At 47.9% G+C, this 20,817-nt stretch overlaps 4 protein-coding genes and 1 long non-coding RNA gene across 5 annotated transcripts; 4 read left to right on the plus strand and 1 right to left on the minus strand.

The window, feature by feature from the left end:
* Nucleotides 1–3,930: 3,930 nt before the first annotated feature.
* LOC114772836 (uncharacterized) lies at nucleotides 3,931–4,460 on the minus strand. Its single transcript, XR_003744201.1, has 3 exons — nucleotides 4,387–4,460; nucleotides 4,197–4,266; nucleotides 3,931–4,110 (listed from the first exon to the last, which is right to left on the minus strand). It is a non-coding gene; the product is annotated as an uncharacterized LOC114772836 (long non-coding RNA).
* Nucleotides 4,461–5,306: 846 nt separating this feature from the next.
* Nucleotides 5,307–6,921, plus strand: LOC114772848 (parvalbumin-2). The gene is made up of 5 exons (XM_028965567.1): nucleotides 5,307–5,394; nucleotides 5,696–5,767; nucleotides 5,907–6,039; nucleotides 6,117–6,226; nucleotides 6,678–6,921. The coding sequence occupies exons 2-5, from the start codon at nucleotides 5,707–5,709 to the stop codon at nucleotides 6,701–6,703; spliced, it is 330 nt and encodes a 109-aa protein (XP_028821400.1). The 5' UTR covers nucleotides 5,307–5,394; nucleotides 5,696–5,706; the 3' UTR covers nucleotides 6,704–6,921.
* A 2,298-nt stretch (nucleotides 6,922–9,219) lies between these two features.
* Nucleotides 9,220–10,272, plus strand: LOC114772838 (parvalbumin alpha-like). Its single transcript, XM_028965554.1, has 5 exons — nucleotides 9,220–9,312; nucleotides 9,503–9,569; nucleotides 9,671–9,803; nucleotides 9,871–9,980; nucleotides 10,063–10,272. Exons 2-5 carry the CDS (start codon nucleotides 9,509–9,511, stop codon nucleotides 10,086–10,088), a joined length of 330 nt encoding a protein of 109 aa, XP_028821387.1. The 5' UTR covers nucleotides 9,220–9,312; nucleotides 9,503–9,508; the 3' UTR covers nucleotides 10,089–10,272.
* A 1,990-nt stretch (nucleotides 10,273–12,262) lies between these two features.
* LOC114772846 (parvalbumin, thymic CPV3-like) lies at nucleotides 12,263–14,974 on the plus strand. Its single transcript, XM_028965564.1, has 5 exons — nucleotides 12,263–12,434; nucleotides 12,538–12,605; nucleotides 13,206–13,338; nucleotides 14,226–14,335; nucleotides 14,762–14,974. The coding sequence occupies exons 2-5, from the start codon at nucleotides 12,545–12,547 to the stop codon at nucleotides 14,785–14,787; spliced, it is 330 nt and encodes a 109-aa protein (XP_028821397.1). The 5' UTR covers nucleotides 12,263–12,434; nucleotides 12,538–12,544; the 3' UTR covers nucleotides 14,788–14,974.
* A 3,191-nt stretch (nucleotides 14,975–18,165) lies between these two features.
* On the plus strand, nucleotides 18,166–20,752 carry LOC114772847 (vacuolar fusion protein CCZ1 homolog; the record flags this gene model as incomplete). The annotated part of the gene is made up of 7 exons (XM_028965565.1): nucleotides 18,166–18,255; nucleotides 18,324–18,421; nucleotides 18,523–18,616; nucleotides 18,692–18,772; nucleotides 18,842–18,889; nucleotides 18,974–19,057; nucleotides 20,710–20,752. Coding segments are annotated over exons 1-7 (538 nt in total), but the record flags the coding sequence as incomplete, so codon positions are not given.
* Between the last annotated feature and the right edge of the window lie 65 nt (nucleotides 20,753–20,817).

Genomic DNA, 20,817 nt, shown 5'->3' on the forward strand with positions numbered 1-20,817 from the left:
GGAGAGTCGTTAACGTGTAGAATACGAGATGGAGGGTGAAGTGTGGAACTACGCGTGCATTTTTACCACGCTGTCCCTTTAAGTGGACGTTCCGTCACATATTAATACTCAATATTTTTGGGAGACGTGTACTTTTAAACTGGTGCAAATTAAACAGGTAACAAGTCATTCATGTCCAACACTGCAGACTAAAGCCTGGATCCAGATCTCAACGCTTGACTACCAGTGAATTGATCCTGAAACATTTATCGGCCCATAAACCCTGGAGGCTGCGCGCTATTTTGGTCCTCTTGGCCCCGCCTCCTGCCCTGCCATACATCGAAAGGGGAGGGGCTTCTTGAGCTGCAGCACTCCCGAACCAATGGCCACACAACCAATCAGTTGGCTGCCAAAAAAGGGGTGTTTGGTTAGTGTTGCCACGGCCGTGGCCACCAATTGAGTTGAAAAAAAAAAAAAAAGCTGAATGCAAAAGCGATCGTTTTACAGAAGACATGCCGAATCCTCACTTTCCTGGGTGAGACGACAAGTGACACCCAGCAATCTGTGGGAGCTGTGTAATTGGAAGCCTCGGGACTTATTCTGAGTCACAGGGCCGGTGTTGCACATGCTATCCTTGCCCCACACACCCAAGGCACTCTGGGAAAAGGGGTGAAGAGGGTAGCAGCCGCCGCAGCCTTTTTTGGACACGTCTGGACAGCACTTATATTAGAGTACAGTAGATCAGAGCTAAAGGAAAAGTGAAACCCTCGGCTTGTAAAAGTCACCAAGGTGCTGAAACAGGAGGTACATTATGTTTCCGTCCTTGCTGGTGACCTCGCTGGGGACATTAAACTCATAAATCGGATTCCAGAGCAGCAAAAACAGAAAAATAAACATTTCGAAACCCGACCCGGTTCGGTGTACTGGGCCTCTGCGATCCTGCACTGTGGTACATGTTCTCTGCATATTGTACTTATATGCCTCCTCTTATTCACATTTTATGCAGCATTTCTAGTTTTCCTTATATTTGCATGTTAGATTATAGTGATAATTATAATAACATGCAGTTGGGGTGAAAAAAGTGCTCCTACTGGTGCCTGCTTTCTGGAGGTGATCGCTGTGTGGACGTTTCGCTTCTTTTTGGACCTTTTCGAGAAGCGTTTATGTCTGTTTAGGGCCGATCACCAAAACCTTTTAATGCTGTTTGAGAGCGCACATACTTTCCTGATGCCTGAGGCCGTTCAAACATATTATTTACTGTGTGATGTAATTACCGTAATCTCATTTTTAATCTGATTGTCAGATTTATATGTTGGGATTGTTTTCTATTTCAGACATCATGGAGTGTTGCCCCTGAAAGTGCCATGGATGAAAGGGACAGAACTGGTCCCTTGAGACTGACCAATGGTTAAGGAAGCAGACCCGTAATCGGAAGGTTGCCGGTTCGAATCCCGAAGGTGCCCCCGAGGTCCCCTTGATGAAGGTACCGTCCCCACACACTGCTACCCGGGCCCCTGTCATGGGGTTAAATACGGAGGACAGGTTTCACTGTGACACCGTGTGCTGTGCTGCACCTTACTGGATATTTTCTATATATTTACTGCAGAATATCTGTTATAAAACCAGCCCTGATTAGAATGAAAGGAATGAAACAGCGCCACCCCGAGGCAGGGCGGGGCAGCAGGCCACGTCCGCCAGCAGGAGCCTTACATGGGCAGGCATGTTTATACCCGCGCCGCGCCGCGCTGTGTCACAGCGTCCAGAAATAAACGCGCCCTGTCAGTAGGGCTGCCGGCGAACGCCGTGCCGCAGCTCAGGTTGCTGTGGGACGCTGAAGCCCAAACTCAACGCTCCACAAACATACCGAACACAGCCGTCCCCAAAAATGTCCTCCTGCACAAGAGTGAGGCGTCCAGAGATTTAATCAGCACGGTGCATCTGGTAAAATCTGCACAATGGTCTCGTCATTAAGGACTGGACACTGGACCCCAAGATCATGTAAAGCACGAGTTCCCTCAACGTGTTGATAGGCAGGACTTTGACCCGCGACCTCTGAACTCTCACTTCGCTGACAGAAGCATTTTCTCTGGTGATTCTGTGTTAGTGCAAAGACAGCGTTCACTGCAGCACAGCACACGGTGACACGGTGAAACGTGTCCTCTGTATTTAACCATCACCCTAGGTGAGCAGTCGGCACCATGACAGGCGCCCGGGGAGTAGCGTGTGGGGACGGGACCTTCATCAAGGGGACCTCGGTGGCACCTTCTAATTACGGGGCCGCTTCCTTAACCGCTAGACCCCAAAAAATGGGAACAGCAAGAAGGGATAAGATTTGTATGATGCCATGTAGATGTAGCACCGTTGTTTTTGAAGATTGCTACTGAAACGAAGACCATCTACCATTACTTCTGTCTGAAAACTTATTTTCTGGTTAAATCATTCCTATCAACTCGTTTTATTTTAAATACCCCATTTCCTGGTGGTCATGTCACTCGTCCTTGGCTCAGGTGGCCCAGGTTTGAATTTAGTATCAGTATTTTCCTCCTGGATGGGTCAACTTTTGATTAAATGGTTGGACCAATTGAATCAGTTGAAGCTGTATGTAGGACAAGTTCATCTTAAAAGTATTCACTCTGGATTTCTCGCTCATGCAGCACTAGTGAAAGTATTTTTAACAATAATACTTTCAACCATGATGTGATAATGTGGTGTAAGTGGATTTAATCTGGTCCACTTAGTTCATCCTTTCCCTATTGTGGAGGTAAATATAGACCTCTGCTCTATTCATGGAAGTGAACGGTAATATTCAAAAGCTATGAACTCATTAATGCTGTTATTATTATAGCAATAAAGTTGTTGTCATTCTTGTTGTTAACATGAAATCATCATTTGAACGTCCACATGGTCACGCAGCCAAAAGGAAAGACCCTGTTATGGGAGGGGAGACGGGGAGAGACGGGGAGATCTTGAAAGTGTGAAGACAGCTGCTGCCGGGCGCGGTGGGCGGAGTTCTGGAGCAGTAGCTGGGAATGACATGAGCTCATCTCCGCCAGAAACCCCGCCCACCTCCCAAACCATCGTCCTGCTGCTCTGAGGGCTTTCCCACCGCGGCTATCTCTCAGCGTTGTGCTGTGAAGTGCACACACACACACACACACGGTCAGAAATAAGCACGCAACCGTGGCGCCGGGTGCACACTTCACACACCTGGTAGAGCGCCATCCTGTGGATGCACACCTACACATACGTGCACCTCTCCCTCCGACTGGCTGACCTGCATGCGGGCGGAGTTGTGTCACCAGCACAGCTGTCCCACTGCAAATAGCCAGAGGTGTAACTGAAGCCAGGAGGGCTTGTCGCTGCCAGACACACACACACACACACACACACACACTCATTTTACATGCCCTTAAGTGTAAATGTATTACATTTCACTAATAGCTCGGTGACAGCATTGTGCAGATATTCCAGGTGATCAAACATCCAACATTCCTACATGGTCCTTCTGGTCCCAGCCCCAGTCTGGAGAACCTCTACAGTCTACATATGAGCGAGCTGCCAATCAAACGCTGCGACAGCTGCAATGAAACTGATTTATCAGCTTCAGCAACTGCGGCTCGATCCTCCGGAGGGGCGTGCGGGCGGACAGTTATCTCTTCAAATGATGTAATAAATCCGAGCAGGTGTCCCCCCTGCAGACCCCGGCATAAACAAGCGAGCACTTCCTCTGTCACGGAGCAAGGTGCGTGCATGAGCGGGACAATTATCACCCACCCACCAGCTGGAGAACCACCGTCACTGCAGAAACTGTGGCTTCACTCGTCCACAACATTAAAACCATCTGCCCGACATTGTGCAGGCCTGTGTTTTGTCGAATGCCATACTTGGGATTCTTCGTCATGTTCCTCAGACGCTATCTGGCATCAGGGAAGCCAGATTCCTGTAGGGCTGTAGTGTCACACGAATGCAGGATCGTCCCCTAATGAGGTCCACATGATCAGACCAGACCTCCAGGGACCAGTTCTGTCGCTCACGTGAACAGTGGCGGTCTTCACGCTCCAGGTCTGCCAGCCTTGGGTGCCCGTGACCTTGTGTCCGGGTTTGCCAGTTGTCCTGTCACAACAGGTGTCACTGTAACAAGGTAATCAGTCTTATATGGCACCTTGTGACACCCGATACTCGTAATAAAGTCACCGTAAACGAATGAAAAAGATTACCGTGACGAGCAGGGCCGGGATCCCTCACTTCTTCTCCTGCAGGCGAGAGAACACAGGAAGTCTGGCCTTCCTGCAAACAGGACAGGAGGTGGACAGGATGCACGCAGGAGGCCGTCCTGCCCAGGAAACAAGTGTGTGTGCCAGTGTGTGTGTGTGTGTGTGTGCGGTGTTGATATGATGCAAGGCTCACCTGAGTTGTTCTTTTTAGCCTGAACTGTAAAGAATGTAAAAACTGGAGTTTGTTCCAGTCATGTCTGGACATGGTGACCCCTGGACACCCAGGTGGCCACTTTGTCCCCTGTCCTACACAAATCCAACCTTTGCACAGCACTGTGGGGGAAAAAACGAGCGTATCTGGCCTGTTTGGCATCCGAGTTCTGTGGCCGCTGGTTACGCTGCAGACTGGTAGTAATCCCCTCACCGCCAGGTCAGCAAGAACCCGGTGCCAGGTCATCAGTAAAGGACACGAACGTCCTCACTGGACACTCACGAATGGACGTCTGTCCGCCGAGGAGCCAGCCGGCACAGTGAGGACAGACACCGGAGCTTCTGGACAATGTGGCCTCGCACCTGTGCTCCGCGGGGACTGAGGCCGGATGCTCGTCACCGACATCCTGGCTTCTTCAGCCTGCTCTGGTTTATTCGTACGGTTGACCCCCGACCCCCCAACAAGCCCCGCAGGATCCGGCCTGCTGATCCGGCAGAATGTAAAACAGGGTTAGTTCCATAACCAGATACTGTTAAATGCATGTCACTTTTCACATGCATATCGCGTTATATTGCATTTATACTTCATAACTTGTATTCACATCCATATTATTGAATATTGAACTGCATATTATAAATGATGACAGTCCATAATTCGTTATTATAACCCACAATCACAGGTGGAAAGCCTGCTCACCGATTCCCGCTAAAAGCACCCAGTTCCCGCGCCTCACCGCGCCTCACCGCGCCGCGTCCCGCCGCCTGCCCACAGACCCCGCTGTACGGGCCGCGGCCCTCTACAATTTCACTTTCCCGTCCGAAAGGATAAAAATAGCACAATATGACTAGTAGACACATTTTTTCGAAACTAAACCCAACCTAAGCATATGGTATAAGTTACAGTCCCGGGTGCTGCCTATATAAGCAGCGGGGCTGCGGGGGTCCGCAGGGTTTGCGCATCTTAGCCAGTCAGTCGCAGGCAGAGCTCAAGGTGAGTGCTGCTTCTGCCGGGATTCCTCCCGCATGGAATAAACGTCTGGGAAGGAGCCGGGCCTGCGGCTTGGACGTCTGGACCTACAGGCTCACAATGCGCTTTTTTCCCTTCTGACCGCGGTGGATGATATTAATTGGTGGTAGAATCGTGGCAGGATAGGAGCTTTTTTCTCTTAAAGAATAGCTCAGAACGCAGGACAGGCCGAAACCTTCGGACCTTCAGTAGCGCTCGGTTATCGGAGGTCTCACAGGACCGCGGGGTCGTGGGGTTTCTCAAATGCATCTCGCTCTCTTTTCAGGTCAGTCAAAGATGGCATTTGCTGGAATTCTGAACGATGCTGATGTAGCTGCAGCCATCAAGGCTTGTGAAGGTAAATGAATCGTTTTGGATCAGTGGATGGATAAAGTACCGTTGCCTGGCGACAGAAAAGTCCATCGGCATTCTAACAATCACCCGAAACGATTTCTTATCCTTATTATTAATACTATTAATACTGTTCCGCTCCGCAGCTGCCGAGTCCTTCAACTACAAGAGCTTCTTCAAGGCAGTCGGCCTGAGCGCGAAGTCCTCCGATGAGGTCAAGAAGGCTTTCTTCGTCATCGACCAGGACAAGAGCGGCTTCATTGAGGAGGACGAGCTGAAGTAAGAGAACATGGCAGCTGCACACATTCCTCAGGTGCTCGCGCGCCGCCGGCTCTGACCAGTGCTCCTGTCTGCAGACTGTTCCTGCAGAACTTCTCCGCCGGGGCCAGAGCACTTACCGACGCTGAGACCAAGGCCTTCCTGTCAGCTGGAGACAGTGATGGAGATGGCAAGATCGGAGTTGATGGTGGGTTCCCGCAAACATGATGTTTCGGCAGAATTAGCACAATTCTGCTCCACCGATATTCATTACATGCAGATTGAGCTATTTTATGATTGTGGCTCGTGAAGCTGCTGCTTCTACTTATTATGCTGTCAACATGGAATTTTAAAAGGACACATCATGCAGAAATATCTTCATTCATACAGACACTGCTAGGACGGGGCCCTTTACCTTGTAAAAAAGATCATTTACGACTTCTTCTAGACTCTGAATACATGAAAGATGCCCTTTTTACAGGAGTCAGCACCACAGACAGCTCTTCTTTCTCATGAAAGCCAGGCAGCTTTCAACCTGCCCCGATCATTACCAGACAATCACCGTCCCCGGGGCCTTGTTAGAGCAAAACCATTCTGCCCCGGACGCCCCATGGTGCGCAAGTCTCAGACTGACCTGCTTTCTCCTTTTGTCTCTGCAGAGTTTGCCGCCCTTGTGAAGGCTTAAATTTCATGGACCCACTTCTCTCCAGCTGTAGGTTTAACAGTATTTTTTTATACTTATTCAACACCCGCAAACCTTCCCCCGGCAACAGCGCATGTTCAACACCGTGGAAATGATTGTTCATGTTGATCGGTGATGCTGTATGTTTACCAGCACATTTGTGCAAATGTACAATCTCTCTTGCACTTTTGAACGAGGAATAAATTCACATTTGGAGTAAACTTGTCTGGCTCCTTTTAACGCTGGTTCCACTTCCTTCGTGGCTGCATTCAACATTGGGGTAGATAGGCACCTGTGACCATGTGTGACATGATGGGAACTGAGACCTTGGCTCGGACCCCTGTAGATGGGGGTGGCGGGTTTGGGGATCGTTACCCCACTGGCTCCGGTTTCAGAGCTATAATTAAATAAGATGGATTACTTCTCAAGCAGCGCCTGGAATCTTGATAGGCTAAGCAAATAGAACTGAGGTCATGTTGTGCATGTATGTTACAGAACATGGCACATTCGTGGATAAAAATACACTTTTTTCCACTGCCACGCGCAAGTGTGAGGTCCAGGCTCCTTGGCTGCAAGAACCTGTTCCTACTAGGAATTCAGCACAATCACGCTCTCAGACAGAACCCTGGGTTGTGGTTCTTAAGCAGAAGTTGGAACGTCCAGAGGGAACGTCCAGAGGGAACGCAGTGGCGAACGTGTAGGTGAGGGATTGGACCAGAAGGGTGAACGGACCGGTTCAGAACCGGGTGGTTCTTGGTGCCCAGGGACAACACATTCGTAGTTTACATTTACAGAAGTTACCAGACGCCCGTACCCAGAGCGACTTACAGTCAGTAGTTACAAGGACAGTCCCCCCCCGGAGACACTCAGTGTTAAGTGTCTTGCTCAGGGACACGATGGTAGTAAGTGGGGTTTGAACCTCTGTGCTCTTCTGGTTCATCGGCAGGTGTGGTGCCTACTAGTTCACCAGCATTTTGCTTCCTGCGAATTCCATGAAAATGGAATTGGAATTTAATTGTAATGTCAAAAAACAGAACTGAGATCAAATTCATTCTTTCTTTGATAAGTCATGTTAATGCATACATATTATTATGAGCATATGATTTATAGATTATTCCTGCTAATTTCACAAATCAGTGTAATAAATAAAAAATAAAATATAATATTGGATGTGGCCGTCTGCAAATTAATGTTTTTTTTTTTAATTAGATTGTCATAAATACATGGAAAGTGAAGGTTTATTGCAACTTTATTCATTGTCTAATAAAGTCTAATTAACCAATTAACAACGAATGTCGGACATTTTAATACAGTATTAATGAAAGCCAAGGATGAATGTTTGATGCTTGAGATGTGCGTAGATTACGTGAATAAACATGACTCACTGTTTTGTGGATGGTCATTAAACCAGAAATCATATTAAAATGATTATTAGTGACTGGAGTCCTCAACATGTAGCAGTGGTTAATGTTCAATTCTATGTTTTGCTTATTTGAATTGGACTGGTTGAGTTGACCCCTGAATTGACCCCAACCCTGGAAACCGCAGGTCAACCAGCTCAACCCACTGACCCACAAAGTCACAAGCTGGCAGCCATCTGATTACGCAACATCAGGCGCCCAACTCAGTCAAACCAACCTGTCCCTTCAGGTGGGGTGTCCTGCACATGCTCCGCATGGCCTGGAGCTCAGTCGAAGCTCGACATCGCCCCCTGCTGCCACAGACTCATTACAGCACCACCATCTGCAAAAAGAGCGGACTGCAAACAGCACATTAGTAGATGCTAGAAGTGAAAAGACGTTGTCATCTGCCATGTATCCGTGTCTCATGTGGGATGTGGGGGAGACCTCACGTAAACAACGGGAGCACAACGGGTCCGAACATTTTAACGACGATGAAGGGATCACCTTTCGTCGCTCTCAGAAATAGACCCACAGCCATAAAAAGGTGACCGGTTGGCCGGGATGATGAGAGACGAGGAACCCAAACGTCAACCGCACACATCCCGGTGAAGCCCACTCGACACCTGAGGACAAACGTCCAGCCCCTCCGGCCGCTGGTCCCACCGAAGCCCTTTTAACAGCGAAAAGTCCACATGACAAATGACGACCCTTAGAAAAACCCACCATAAGAAGTGACCTCCACACGCCAAACACCTCCTGTTATCAGCTCTAATTCAGCAGGGACAGACTGTAAATGTGCTATTAAACAGAACGAATGGCCGGATAAAACGTTCATGATGCTCCGTCTGAGCACGACAGATTAACAGAACGGCCAATAGTCAACGTTCCGGGTCCGGATCCAGACCCCTTACCGGCCGCTCATCATTTCATCCGGATCAGCAGCGTGTATTATTAGCCCGGTTGAATATTAACAACTTGTGTCCACGCGCACCTTTTATGCATCTTCGTTTATGCCCATAAAAATAGATGCATGCCCACTGGCTCCGTTTTTCCCCCGGCCAATTGCCTCGCACGGGTGTCTGTTACATCAAGGCGGCGTGTGCCGGGGCTCCGGAGGTATATAAGGTCGGAGGGTGGGCTGGCGACCACTGCAGTTGGCACATTCATCATTGTGAATCCACTCCGGCCCAGGACACCCCACCCACCGAGGTGAGTGCCAACCCCCCCGAGCGGAGGAGTGGGAATACCGGGAGCCGCTGGAGATTTGATTTGCCTGGGAATGGCGCGGACTCGTTGCTGGACGCCGGCGTACTGAAGCTGACGGGACTCCAGGCCGCCGGGCGACTCGGTAGTCGTGATTCCGTTTGGTTTGGCGTAACTGTGGTTTCATTTCTTGCAGCTGACGATGGCACTGGCAGGAATTCTGAATGCTGCTGACATCACCGCAGCCCTGCAGGCCTGCCAAGGTAAAGGTTAAGAACCCCGATACGAGGCGAAAGGGGACTGAAATGCCCCGTACTGTGTTACTGAAGGGCGAAGCCTCACGTCCGCACGTCTTGTCTTACAGCTGCCGACTCCTTCAACTACAAGAACTTCTTCGCCAAGGTTGGGCTCAGCTCGAAGTCCGCCGATGACGTCAAGAAGGCCTTCGCCATCATCGATCAGGACAAGAGCGGCTTCATTGAGGAGGACGAGCTGAAGTACGGAGCAGCTTGACCGGAATGTCCCAGTATGTGCGGTCGTCTTCACCGTCCCTCTGTGTTCCAGGCTGTTCCTGCAGAACTTCTCCGCCAGCGCCAGAGTGCTGACTGACAGCGAGACCAAGGCCTTCCTCAAGGCCGGGGACTCCGACGGCGACGGCAAAATCGGAGCAGAGGGTGAGTTGTTCCCAGTATGGAGGGTCCACGACGTTGTAGGACCGACCTCTTAACCGCTTCTATCTCCCGCTTCCGCTCTCAGAGTTTGCTGCCCTGATCAAGTCTTAAATCCTGACTGACCAACACGTCTCCCTCGGTCCCCGCCGGCTCGTGTCCACCTGACACCTCCAGGCAGGGGGCCGTGGACTCGGCGTGGCCGCTTTCATGCCCGGACTTTTCGTACCTGTAGAATCTCAGACGCACTTTTTGTGAACGGACGAAGACAAAAGAATAAAATGTTCTTTTTTTTTCACTTTTGTGTCTCAGTCTTTTTGCTAAAACGGCTCCTGGTCTGTTACACGTTGTTCCCAGTAAATCTGAACAAACACAGCAAATAAAAGACACTGACATTCAGTTTCTGTTGTTGGTTCTGTCGTGTAACTGGTTTTATTAAATGGAACTCTGGGGCAGCGGTGGTCTAGCGGTTAAGGAAGCGGCCCCGTAATCAGACGGCTGCCGGTTCGAATCTGCAAAGTAAAGTAAAGAATCCCGATCCACCAAGGTGCCACTGAGCACCGTCCCCACACACCGGCGCGCCTGTCATGGTCCCCACTGCTCACTCAGGGTGATGGTTAAATGCAGAAGACACGTTTCACTGTGTGCACCGTGTGCTGTGCTGCTGTGTATCACATGTGACAATCACTTCACTTTAAAAAGATCCTTTTTCATGAGTGCAGGGGAACCACTAGATGGCGCCATGAACTGTTGCATGGGACTGCCTAGCGTATTCTAGAAGGAGGCTCTCCAGAAAGTTCCACCTCTGCCACACTCGGTACTTCCTGTTTGCGGTCAGACTGTGGGAGTGCGTGGACGGCTGGACGCTGACCTTGTTTAAAGAGCACGCGGCGTAACCCTACCAGGCACAGATGGGTCAACTCGCTCGTCGGTGTCAGGCTCAGACTGTAAACTGCACTGCTGGATCCTCTTTCTCTCCCAGGACACGGAAAACCTGCCACCTTTTCTGCCGAATGATCAATCTGCCGGCAAGCGGTTGTCGGGCCGAGCCGAGGCGCGGCCAGAAGACATCGAGCGCCCTGACCAGCGGTGGACGGGCCGAGCTCTCGGTCCTGGTGCAGCCCGTAACAACCTCATTAAAGTGATCAGCGATGCTGAGTCGGCCGATCCTGATACTCGGCTCGGGTGTAACCTCAACCCGGCCGTTATCTCAGTGCCCAGGTGTCTTCCCCACCGTATCCCCTTCCACGCCTCCAGAAACCTGATTTCGCCAAGGCGTAGTGAAGGTGGCTTGACCCCGAAACCCAATGTTCACTCTCGGTCTTGCATGTGAGCGGCCGCAGGAAACCCCGTCCACGAGCTCCACATTGCAGATCTGAGATCTGAAAGTCATCCATTAGTTCGGCCATTGGGGACAGGGCGCGGGGCGGGGCGGGGCGGGGCGCCAGCCATTCACTGTACGGACAGTGTAGAGCCGCCAATTTGTACACACTGCAGCGAGAATATCGTTTTTATTTAAATTGACATTTACCAGACGCCCCTATCAAGAGCACCTCACAGTAGTGACGGGGACAGTCCACCTGGGGACACGATGGTAGCAAGTGGGGTTTGGGGCTTCTGGTTCACATCAACTGCATTAAAACCCAACATAGTGATAAAGCGAAGGGGATTTAACGCTTCTGAAGTTGTAAGGCTGCAGGGACAGACGCCTCGGAGACGCATCATAAGCAGCTCCCTCGATGGACCAGCAAGGTAGAGGACAGCCGGGAAAGTACAACCAGGTCCACTTAATGAATATTACATGGTCCGTTTGGACAAGAATATAAAGGTTTTAGAAGCCTGGAGAAAAGTTTGGGATATGATAGTTGGGCGCCGTCGTCCACTCTGCGGTTAATCACTCACTAGTTAAAATCATATTTCCATTACTGACAACAAGTGCGATTCTGATTAAACTAATGTCTTTCGCTTCATCATTAGGTCACATTAGCCATGATTCTGCACCGGAGTACTGAAACGGAACACTAAAGGAAGCCGCTGTTCATTTATTCATTATTGAATACCCCAAGTTCGTTCGCTTGCGTTAGTGTTTATTGGGGTATGCACAGCGCTCAATGCAAAGCCCAGGACTTCAGCTGCGTGTGTGTGTGTGTGTGTGTGTGTGAGGGAGAGAGAGAGAAGCAGGAAAGGGAGAGTACGGGCAGATGGGGCATCACCTGTATGTTAATTTGCCTATAAGGGGGGTGTCCGTGTGCCACGGCGGATATAAATAGTACCGGTTAATTAGTTAGGTAAGAAACCGGAGAGGCCCTGACACAAAGAATCCGATCCGCGTACAGGTAACTCAAGCGCCGCAGCCTGAGCGCGCACTTTCACAGACGCTATATAAGTTTCTGTGGACGGACAGTTGACACCAGAAGCCTTTCTTCTTCCTGCGGAGCCCAGAACGTCCAGCGGAGAGCGGTGAGTCGCGGCGCCATTCGTTCCTCCACGATCACGACGTTTGCACAGTTACGTGTGAGGTCAGGCCTCAGCACTGAACTTCCTGTGTTTCTTCCCCCTGCAGGATTAACATGTCTCTCACCTCCATCCTTTCTGCCGACGCCATTGATAATGCGATTAAGGACTGCCAAGGTACGTTCCTGCACCCCTGTACCTGGGAAGGTGAGGTGCACCTCACGGCACCCGCACCTCAACATCAGGATGAACGGAAGCAGAATATATTCGCATGCAAACCCTCAGCAGCAGGTTTCTGGGAGTCTACAAATCAAAAGAATATTCTGGTAGCATCTAAAACGTTAGAAAAAGACTAAAATTAGAACAGACTAAAGACTAAATTTGTGCAATTTCTTTTTTTTGCACTGATTTGTGTAACACAATGCAATCTACATCCCAGTTTTCACTTCTATGTGGTGTTTTATTCAAATGGACAGAATTTTCAGGACGCTGAAATTACAGAATTTTCAGGACGCTGTACCATTTCCTGTAAATGTACATAAATTGACCATTATTGTGTGTTCATAAGTATTCTTGCATATTAGGAATTTTTTTTTTTGTTCAAACCTTTTGTATATACTATATTCATTAGACATGAAATTATTCTGTTTTAGATATGAATGGCATATAGCTCATGAAAATCCAATTTCAGGAATCCAATTCAGATTATTAGACTTATTAATCGTATGTTGTTAGAATAGTGGCTGTAATATCTGCCTCGGTGTCTCCTGCATGCAGATCCAGACACCTTCTGCTATAAGAAGTTCTTCCAGCTCTGTGGCCTGAGCCAGAAGAGCCCGCAGGAGGTGAAGGATGTATTCCGCCTCCTGGATGACGACAACAGCGGCTTCATCGAGGAATCAGAGCTCAAGTGCGTACTCTACGTTAGCGAGGAAATCCACGCGTGTGTGTGTGTGTGTGTGTGTGCAAGACGTGAGATCTCCGTCCCCTGTGATGATTATTTAATGGGGAATTATCAGGGTTCCGGGGATCGTTGGACCTGGTGGCGTCTCGCTAGACTTTCTGCAATCAGTGAAAGCAAGAATGAATAAATTAACAAAGACGCCCACAGATCGAGTGTCCGCCATTGTCCCATTTTACTTTCCCTGATTTATCCCACGGGGTGAAATTTCATACAGTTTTTACATAATACCGCCCGTCATGAGAAACGTTATCTGGGCAATTAACCAGAAAAGCAGCGTATTTCACCGGAACCCGAGCATATAACTGGCCGGCTTAAAGCCATTAAAGCCAGGAAGGGCGGGGCAGAGCTCCTGCGATGGGGGGTGGGGTCTGCTGGGGGTACAACCCTGGAGGGGCGTGTCTGTCTCCGTCTTTCGCCATTCATGTCCCCGTGTGGTAGTTCTCAGGCTCACACAGATTCTGTTCATCTGTGTGTGTGCAAGACGTGAGATCTCCGTCCCCAGTGATGATTATTTCATGGGGAATTATCAGGGTTCCAATCAGTGAAAGCAAGAATGAATAAATTAACAAGGACGCCCACAGATCGAGTGTCCGCCATTGTCATTTTACCCTCCCTGATTTATCCCACGGGGTGAGATTTCATACATAATACAGGTCCCCCAATCTTACCACGTCACCATCTGAACATGATCTGGGCAAATCCGTCCGGCGGGGCGGTGTCAGTCTGGCTGCAGGGTGGGGTCCGGGGGGGCGTGTCTGTGTTTTGTTGTGATAGTGAACAGTCTCATATAGATTTTGTGTGTGTGTGTGTGTGTGTGTGCGTTGCCTCCACAGGTTCTTCCTGCAGCGCTTTGTTCCAGGTGCTCGAGTTCTTACCGAGAAAGAGACCAAGACCTTCATCTCAGCTGCAGACGATGACAGTGATGGCAGGATTGGAGTAGATGGTGCGAATCTCTCTGTCTTTCCTCCTGTGTTTAACTGGCCTTTTCACTTTATTTCAATATTAAATGAACTTCATTACCAGACGATCTAGTTGGCAAGGAAAATGCAGCCGAGGCAAAAGCGCTTTTCATAAATGCCGTATTTACATGAGTGACCTTCAGCTTTCACATTTATTCATTTGTAAGCTTTACTAAACCTCTCAAATCACACATGCATGCAAATAAATGTGTGAAACTGAATAGGGGCCATGAGGAGATTGTATTATTCTCCTTGACAATAGATCCGCCGTTCAGTACGTACGCGGTGTCCTGAATCACACCCTGGTGTCCCGGCTTTAATAAACCGAAGCTTGCTAGAAAAAGTGAGAGAGAACAACAAGCTTATATTGTCTTCTGTGATCCTATTGAATTTCCTCTTCTCTGTCCCAGAATTCCAGGCAATGGTCCTGTCCTGAGACAGCAGACTGCAGGCAAGCCCTTCCCTCTTTGCTGGAAGCTGACTCCACCTGTCCTGATGCCTCCAATATTTTTTACAAGGCTTGATTGATTCTTTAGATTTCCACCATTTTTGTAGCTGTGTTGTCACATGTTCTCAGTCTGATGTGTACAAGCCTGAATAAACCGATCAGCATGAACAGCAAACGTGTCTCATTGTGATCAAGCAAACGGGACAAAAAGTGGGAGATGATTCTTATTACTTATCATTATCTTATCATTAGCAGGTGTGGTAATAATTGTAGAGATACCGATTCACATGAAAGTGAAAAAAGTAGCAGCACAGCACACGGTGTCACGGTGAAATGTGTCCTCTGTATTTAGCCCTCACCCTTGGTGACAGTGGGCACCATGACAGGCGCAGTGTGTGGGGACGGGACCTTCATCAAGGGGACCTCAGTGGCACCTTGGCTGTTCAGGATTCGAACCGTCAACCTTCTGATTACTAGCCCCAAAAGACAAATTCAAAATATCTTTCCATATCATTTCCTATGTAATGGCAGTTCAAATGGCAGAACTGCCATGTACTCTATAATTTTGGTGATATATAATTTTTATAACTTAAAACAATGACTGGGTGAATAATTCAGCTTTACCAAGGCAGGCATTATACGTCCTTTACTTTGTTCACCACAAGAAGCATTAAAATTTAAAAATGAATTGGGGCGACACAAAGGGGCACAGAGGCCACATTCTCCCCGACGGCCTATCAGTGCGGCACCGAGCACTCGGGTCTCCGCTTTATTCCACATTACTGAGCCTTGCTCAGGCTGTAAAAGGTTCTAAACGTCAAACCGCAGACTTGTTTAAATGGCTATTTGGTGCTTTATTGTGACTGATAACACTACTGTTTGTATAATGGTAGTACTGTTAAATCTGCTGGGGGTCTTGCAGACATGGATAAAGACACTAAACGCTCTGTTCCTGTGTGAACTTTGTGAGAAATAAGATTTAAACCCCACGACGTGCCTGTGGATGACCATGTACTGATTATACACTTTTTTTATATACATAGTTCATATTCATAGTTAATACTAACTGTTTATTATTACATTCTACTGTACATTCATCTGTAAATATTTTTCCTGTACATATCACCTTATGTATACCCATAACTTATTTTACCTTTATCCGGCACCTGCTGCTTATTGCACTTCTGGTTAGACCTAAACTGCATTTCGTTGCCCTGTACTTGTACATGTGTAATGACAATGTAATGACAATCTACAGGGAGTGCAGAATTATTAGGCAAATGAGCATTTTGTCCACATCATCCTCTTCATGCATGTTGTCTTACTCCAAGCTGTATAGGCTCGAAAGCCTACTACCAATTAAGCATATTAGGTGATGTGCATCTCTGTAATGAGAAGGGGTGTGGTCTAATGACATCAACACCCTATATCAGGTGTGCATAATTATTAGGCAACTTCCTTTCCTTTGGCAAAATGGGTCAAAAGAAGGACTTGACAGGCTCAGAAAAGTCAAAAATAGCGAGATATCTTGCAGAGGGATGCAGAACTCTTAAAACTGCAAAACGTCTGAAGTGTGATCATCGAACAATCAAGCGTTTCATTCAAAATTGTCAACAGGGTCGCAAGAAGCGTGTGGAAAAACCAAGGCGCAAAATAACTGCCCATGAACTGAGAAAAGTCAAGCGTGCAGCTGCCAAGATGCCACTTGCCACCAGTTGGCCATATTTCAGAGCTGCAACATCACTGGAGTGCCCAAAAGCACAAGGTGTGCAATACTCAGAGACATGGCCAAGGTAAGAAAGGCTGAAAGACGACCACCACTGAACAAGCTGAAACGTCAAGACTGGGCCAAGAAATATCTCAAGACTGATTTTTCTAAGGTTTTATGGACTGATGAAATGAGAGTGAGTGTTGATGGGCCAGATGGATGGGCCCGTGGCTGGATTGGTAAAGGGCAGAGAGCTCCAGTCCGACTCAGACGCCAGCGAGATGGAGGTGGAGTACTGGTTTGGGCTGGTATCATCAAAGATGAGCTTGTGGGGCCTTTTCGGGTTGAGGATGAGTTAAGCTCAACTCCCAGTCCTACTGCCAATTTCTGGAAGACACCTTCTTCAAGCAGTGGTACAGGAAGAAGTCTGTATCCTTCAAGAAAAACATGATTTTCATGCAGGACAATGCTCCATCACACGCGTCCAAGTACTCCACAGCGTGGCTGGCAAGAAAGGGTATAAAAGAAGAAAAACTAATGACATGGCCTCCTTGTTCACCTGATCTGAACCCCATTGAGAACCTGTGGTCCATCATCAAATGTGAGATTTACAAGGAGGGAAAACGGTACACCTCTCTGAACAGTGTCTGGGAGGCTGTGGTTGCTGCTGCACGCAATGTTGATGTGAACAGATCAAAACACTGACAGAATCCATGGATGGCAGGCTTTTGAGTGTCCTTGCAAAGAAAGGTGGCTATATTGGTCGCTGATTTGTTTTGTTTTGTTTTTGAATGTCAGAAATGTATATTTGTGAATGTGGAGATTTATTGGTTTCACTGGTAAAAATAAATAATTGAAATGGGTATATATTATTTTTTTGTTAAGTTGCCTAATAATTATGCACAGTAATAGTCACCTGCACACACAGACATCCCCCTAAAATAGCTAAAGATAAAAACAAACTAAAAACTACTTCCAAAAACATTCAGATTTGATATTAATGAGTATTTTGGATTCAATAATAAATAAAATTATTCCTCAAAAATACAACTTGCCTAATAATTCTGCACTCCCTGTAATCTAACGTAAACGGGGCGCCAGGCGGAGCGGAACCTTCGTCTGGAACACGTTTCCACCGGACCGTTCTGACTGCGGCACCCAGCCGCCCGTCCTGAAGGCGGAAGTAAGAGTGTCCGCTTTTCTGCTTTAATCGGGTAAGATGTTGAATATATGCGCTGCTCGGCTGCTTATTACGCTTCTTTTAACAATAAAAAAAACACAGACAACTCATCAAAATAAAACATTATATATTTTATTATTGTCTTGTAGTCAAATATGTTGAAGGCAAAAGACGTTTTGCTGTAATTTCCCTTACTGACATTTTTCTGTCATCAACAATATAGGTTTCATTCTGTTGGTTTATATGTATTTTGTTAAACAGTTTCTTCCTGCAGACGTTTGTACATTTAATAACTGTCTCTCTACATGAGGAGAGCATCAGAACAAGTGATGTTTTACAGTTCATGCGTACAGTAGTATATTCTCCTTCCAGGCTGGAAATACGGGCACGATGTGAGGCATGAGCACCAGGCCAGACCCCGCCACACTAACGCCGCTGCTCAGGTGAGACGCTTTCCAGCGTGTCAGAGGCGTCTAGGATGGCTTCTGGGACGCAGGAGAAACAGTACACGCCGTCGTTACTGCACTTCTTCATATACAATCCCAAGTTTGGGCCACGCGAGGGAGAGGTACGGTCCACAGTGGCTGCTGTAGCACCCTGCTGGTTTTGCATTATGTGAAACTTTCGTTTCTGCAGGAGGAAAAGAAAATCCTTTTTTACCATCCAAGTGAGGTAGAGAAAAATGAGAAAATCCGTAATGTTGGTCTCTGTGAAGCCATCGTTCAGTTTACAAGGTGCTCTGTGATCTTTTTGCATCATATTTTAAATATACTGATTTCTGTTCATAATTCATTCTCTAATTTCTGCCTTCCTCTTCGATGTTATTCTTCATCAGGACATTTTGTCCGACCAAGCCAGCAAAATCTCTTCACACCCAGAAGAACAGGCAGTTCTTCTATGAACCAGAAGAAAGTTTCTGGATGGTCATGGTATGGTGATCCTGTTTGGATGGAAGGGCTTGTTTTGATGTGAACTGCTCTCAGCTGTCGGTGTTTGTCGTGTAGGTGGTCAGGAACCCCATGGTAGAGAGGCCGGGGAAGGAAGGCAGACCTCCCACGGTGGAGTACCAAGAAGAAGAAGTGCTTGTGCGTAGTCCTGCTCTTGTTAAACTGTAGCCAGTGTGCCTGCCTGCTGATGGTTTTGGTTTGTAACAGGACTCTGTGTATGGTGCCGTGCTGCAGCAGTGTTACAGCATGTACAAGGTAACCGTGTCTCCGGTGTCTTCCCTGGTGTTTTATCGCTCCGTTTCACCTGTTGAAGCCGACGGGTCTCTGTCTGTCCTCCAGCTCTTCAACGGACCCTTCAGTCGGGCGATGGAGGCTGGCGGGGTGGAGCTGCTGACTCAGAAACTGGAGAAATTCTTCTACAGGGTAAAACACCAAGAACTTCAGGGAATTTTACTTCAAGTTGAGCTTTATTGTCATTTCAGCTACATACGTGTTAGACAAAATATAGTGAAACGGAACCCGGTGCTACATGTAACGTTTGAACAACGTTACTCCAGAACCCGGTGCAACATGTAACGTTTGAACAACGTTACTCCAGAACCCGGTGCTACATGTAACGTTTGAACAACGTTACTCCTGAACCCGGTGCTACATGTAACGTTTGAACAACGTTACTCCTGAACCCGGTGCTACATGTAACGTTTGAACAACGTTACTCCAGAACCCGGTGCTACATGTAACGTTTGAACAACGTTACTCCTGAACCCGGTGCTACATGTAACGTTTGAACAAAGTTACTCCAGAACCCGGTGCTACATGTAACGTTTGAACAAAGTTACTCCAGAACCCGGTGCTACATGTAACGTTTGAACAACGTTACTCCGTAACCCGGTGCTACATGTAACGTTTGAACGTTACTCCGTAACCCGGTGCTACATGTAACGTTTGAACAACGTTACTCCAGAACCCGGTGCTACATGTAACTTTGAACAACGTTACTCCAGAACCCGGTGCTACATGTAACATTTGAACAACGTTACTCCGGAACCCGGTGCTACATGTAACGTTTAAACAACGTTACGCACTGACATAATGTGACCATGTGACAGAGACAAACCAGCTACATAAAGTACAAACAGGGGACATGGACAGTGCAAGAATAACAGAATACAGACAGAACAAAAAACCATGACATCATGGAGGTGCAGAAATACAATGTGTGAATACCGCTGTAATAGAAACGTTCTGAACATGGAGGTAGATTGTGTGAGTGTGTATGTGTGTCAGAGGGGAAAGACCCTGAGTGTGGTGGTGGAGGCTGGCAGTGAGGGCCTGAATGAATGGTTGGAGGAGTGCATGTGAGGGGTGTGTAGAGTCCTTCACTATGCTAGTGGCTTCCCCGGTGCAGCATGTGGTAAATGTCTGTTATGAGGAAAGAGAGACTCTGATCTTCTCAGCTGTCCTCACTATCTGCTTTCAGTTCCCAAACCAGACAGTGATGCAGCTGGTCAGAATGCTCCCAGTGGTCCTCTATAGAAGGTGGAGAGGATGGGTGGTGGGAGAGAGGCTTTCCTCAGACTCTGCAGGAAGTAGAGATGCTGTTGAGCTGGTGTTGAGTTCCAGGAGAGGGCTTCTCTAAATGAACACCAAGGAACTTTGTGACTTTGTGAAAAGTTCCTCGGTGTCTATTCCTTGAAATGGGGGAACATCATAGCACAGTACCAAAATGATAAAACCAAGTAAATGTACTCTTTATTCCCCTCTGGGCTGTTCATTGTTTGTGCCACCATTATAGCAGTATATATGAGGACGCTGCATATGGTCGCTCTTCACCTCTTAGTCTCAGGTTTGCATTTTGCCATCATACCCTCTCAGCAGCGCTTATTCCACTGATGATTATCCAGCCTCATCAAGCGTAGCTCTAATTGAGAGCTTCTCCCTGGAGAGCGTAGAAGAACATGAGAGCTCCCCTGGGGTCAGAGGTCACCTGCAGCACTCCCGTATCAGCTTCTGCCAGAAATGGCGACGCAGCAGTTTGAGCATCATGATGTCTTCTTACGTCTTCATGATTCCAGTATCTACAGACGCTGCACCTCCAGTCATGTGACCTGCTGGACGGTTTGGGGGCATCAGCTTCTTTCCCCTGGACAAGATGACTACCTGAAGATCCAGTCATTTGTCAA

This window comes from Denticeps clupeoides, unplaced genomic scaffold (assembly GCF_900700375.1).
Source record: "Denticeps clupeoides unplaced genomic scaffold, fDenClu1.1, whole genome shotgun sequence".
Lineage (NCBI taxonomy): Eukaryota > Metazoa > Chordata > Actinopteri > Clupeiformes > Denticipitidae > Denticeps > Denticeps clupeoides.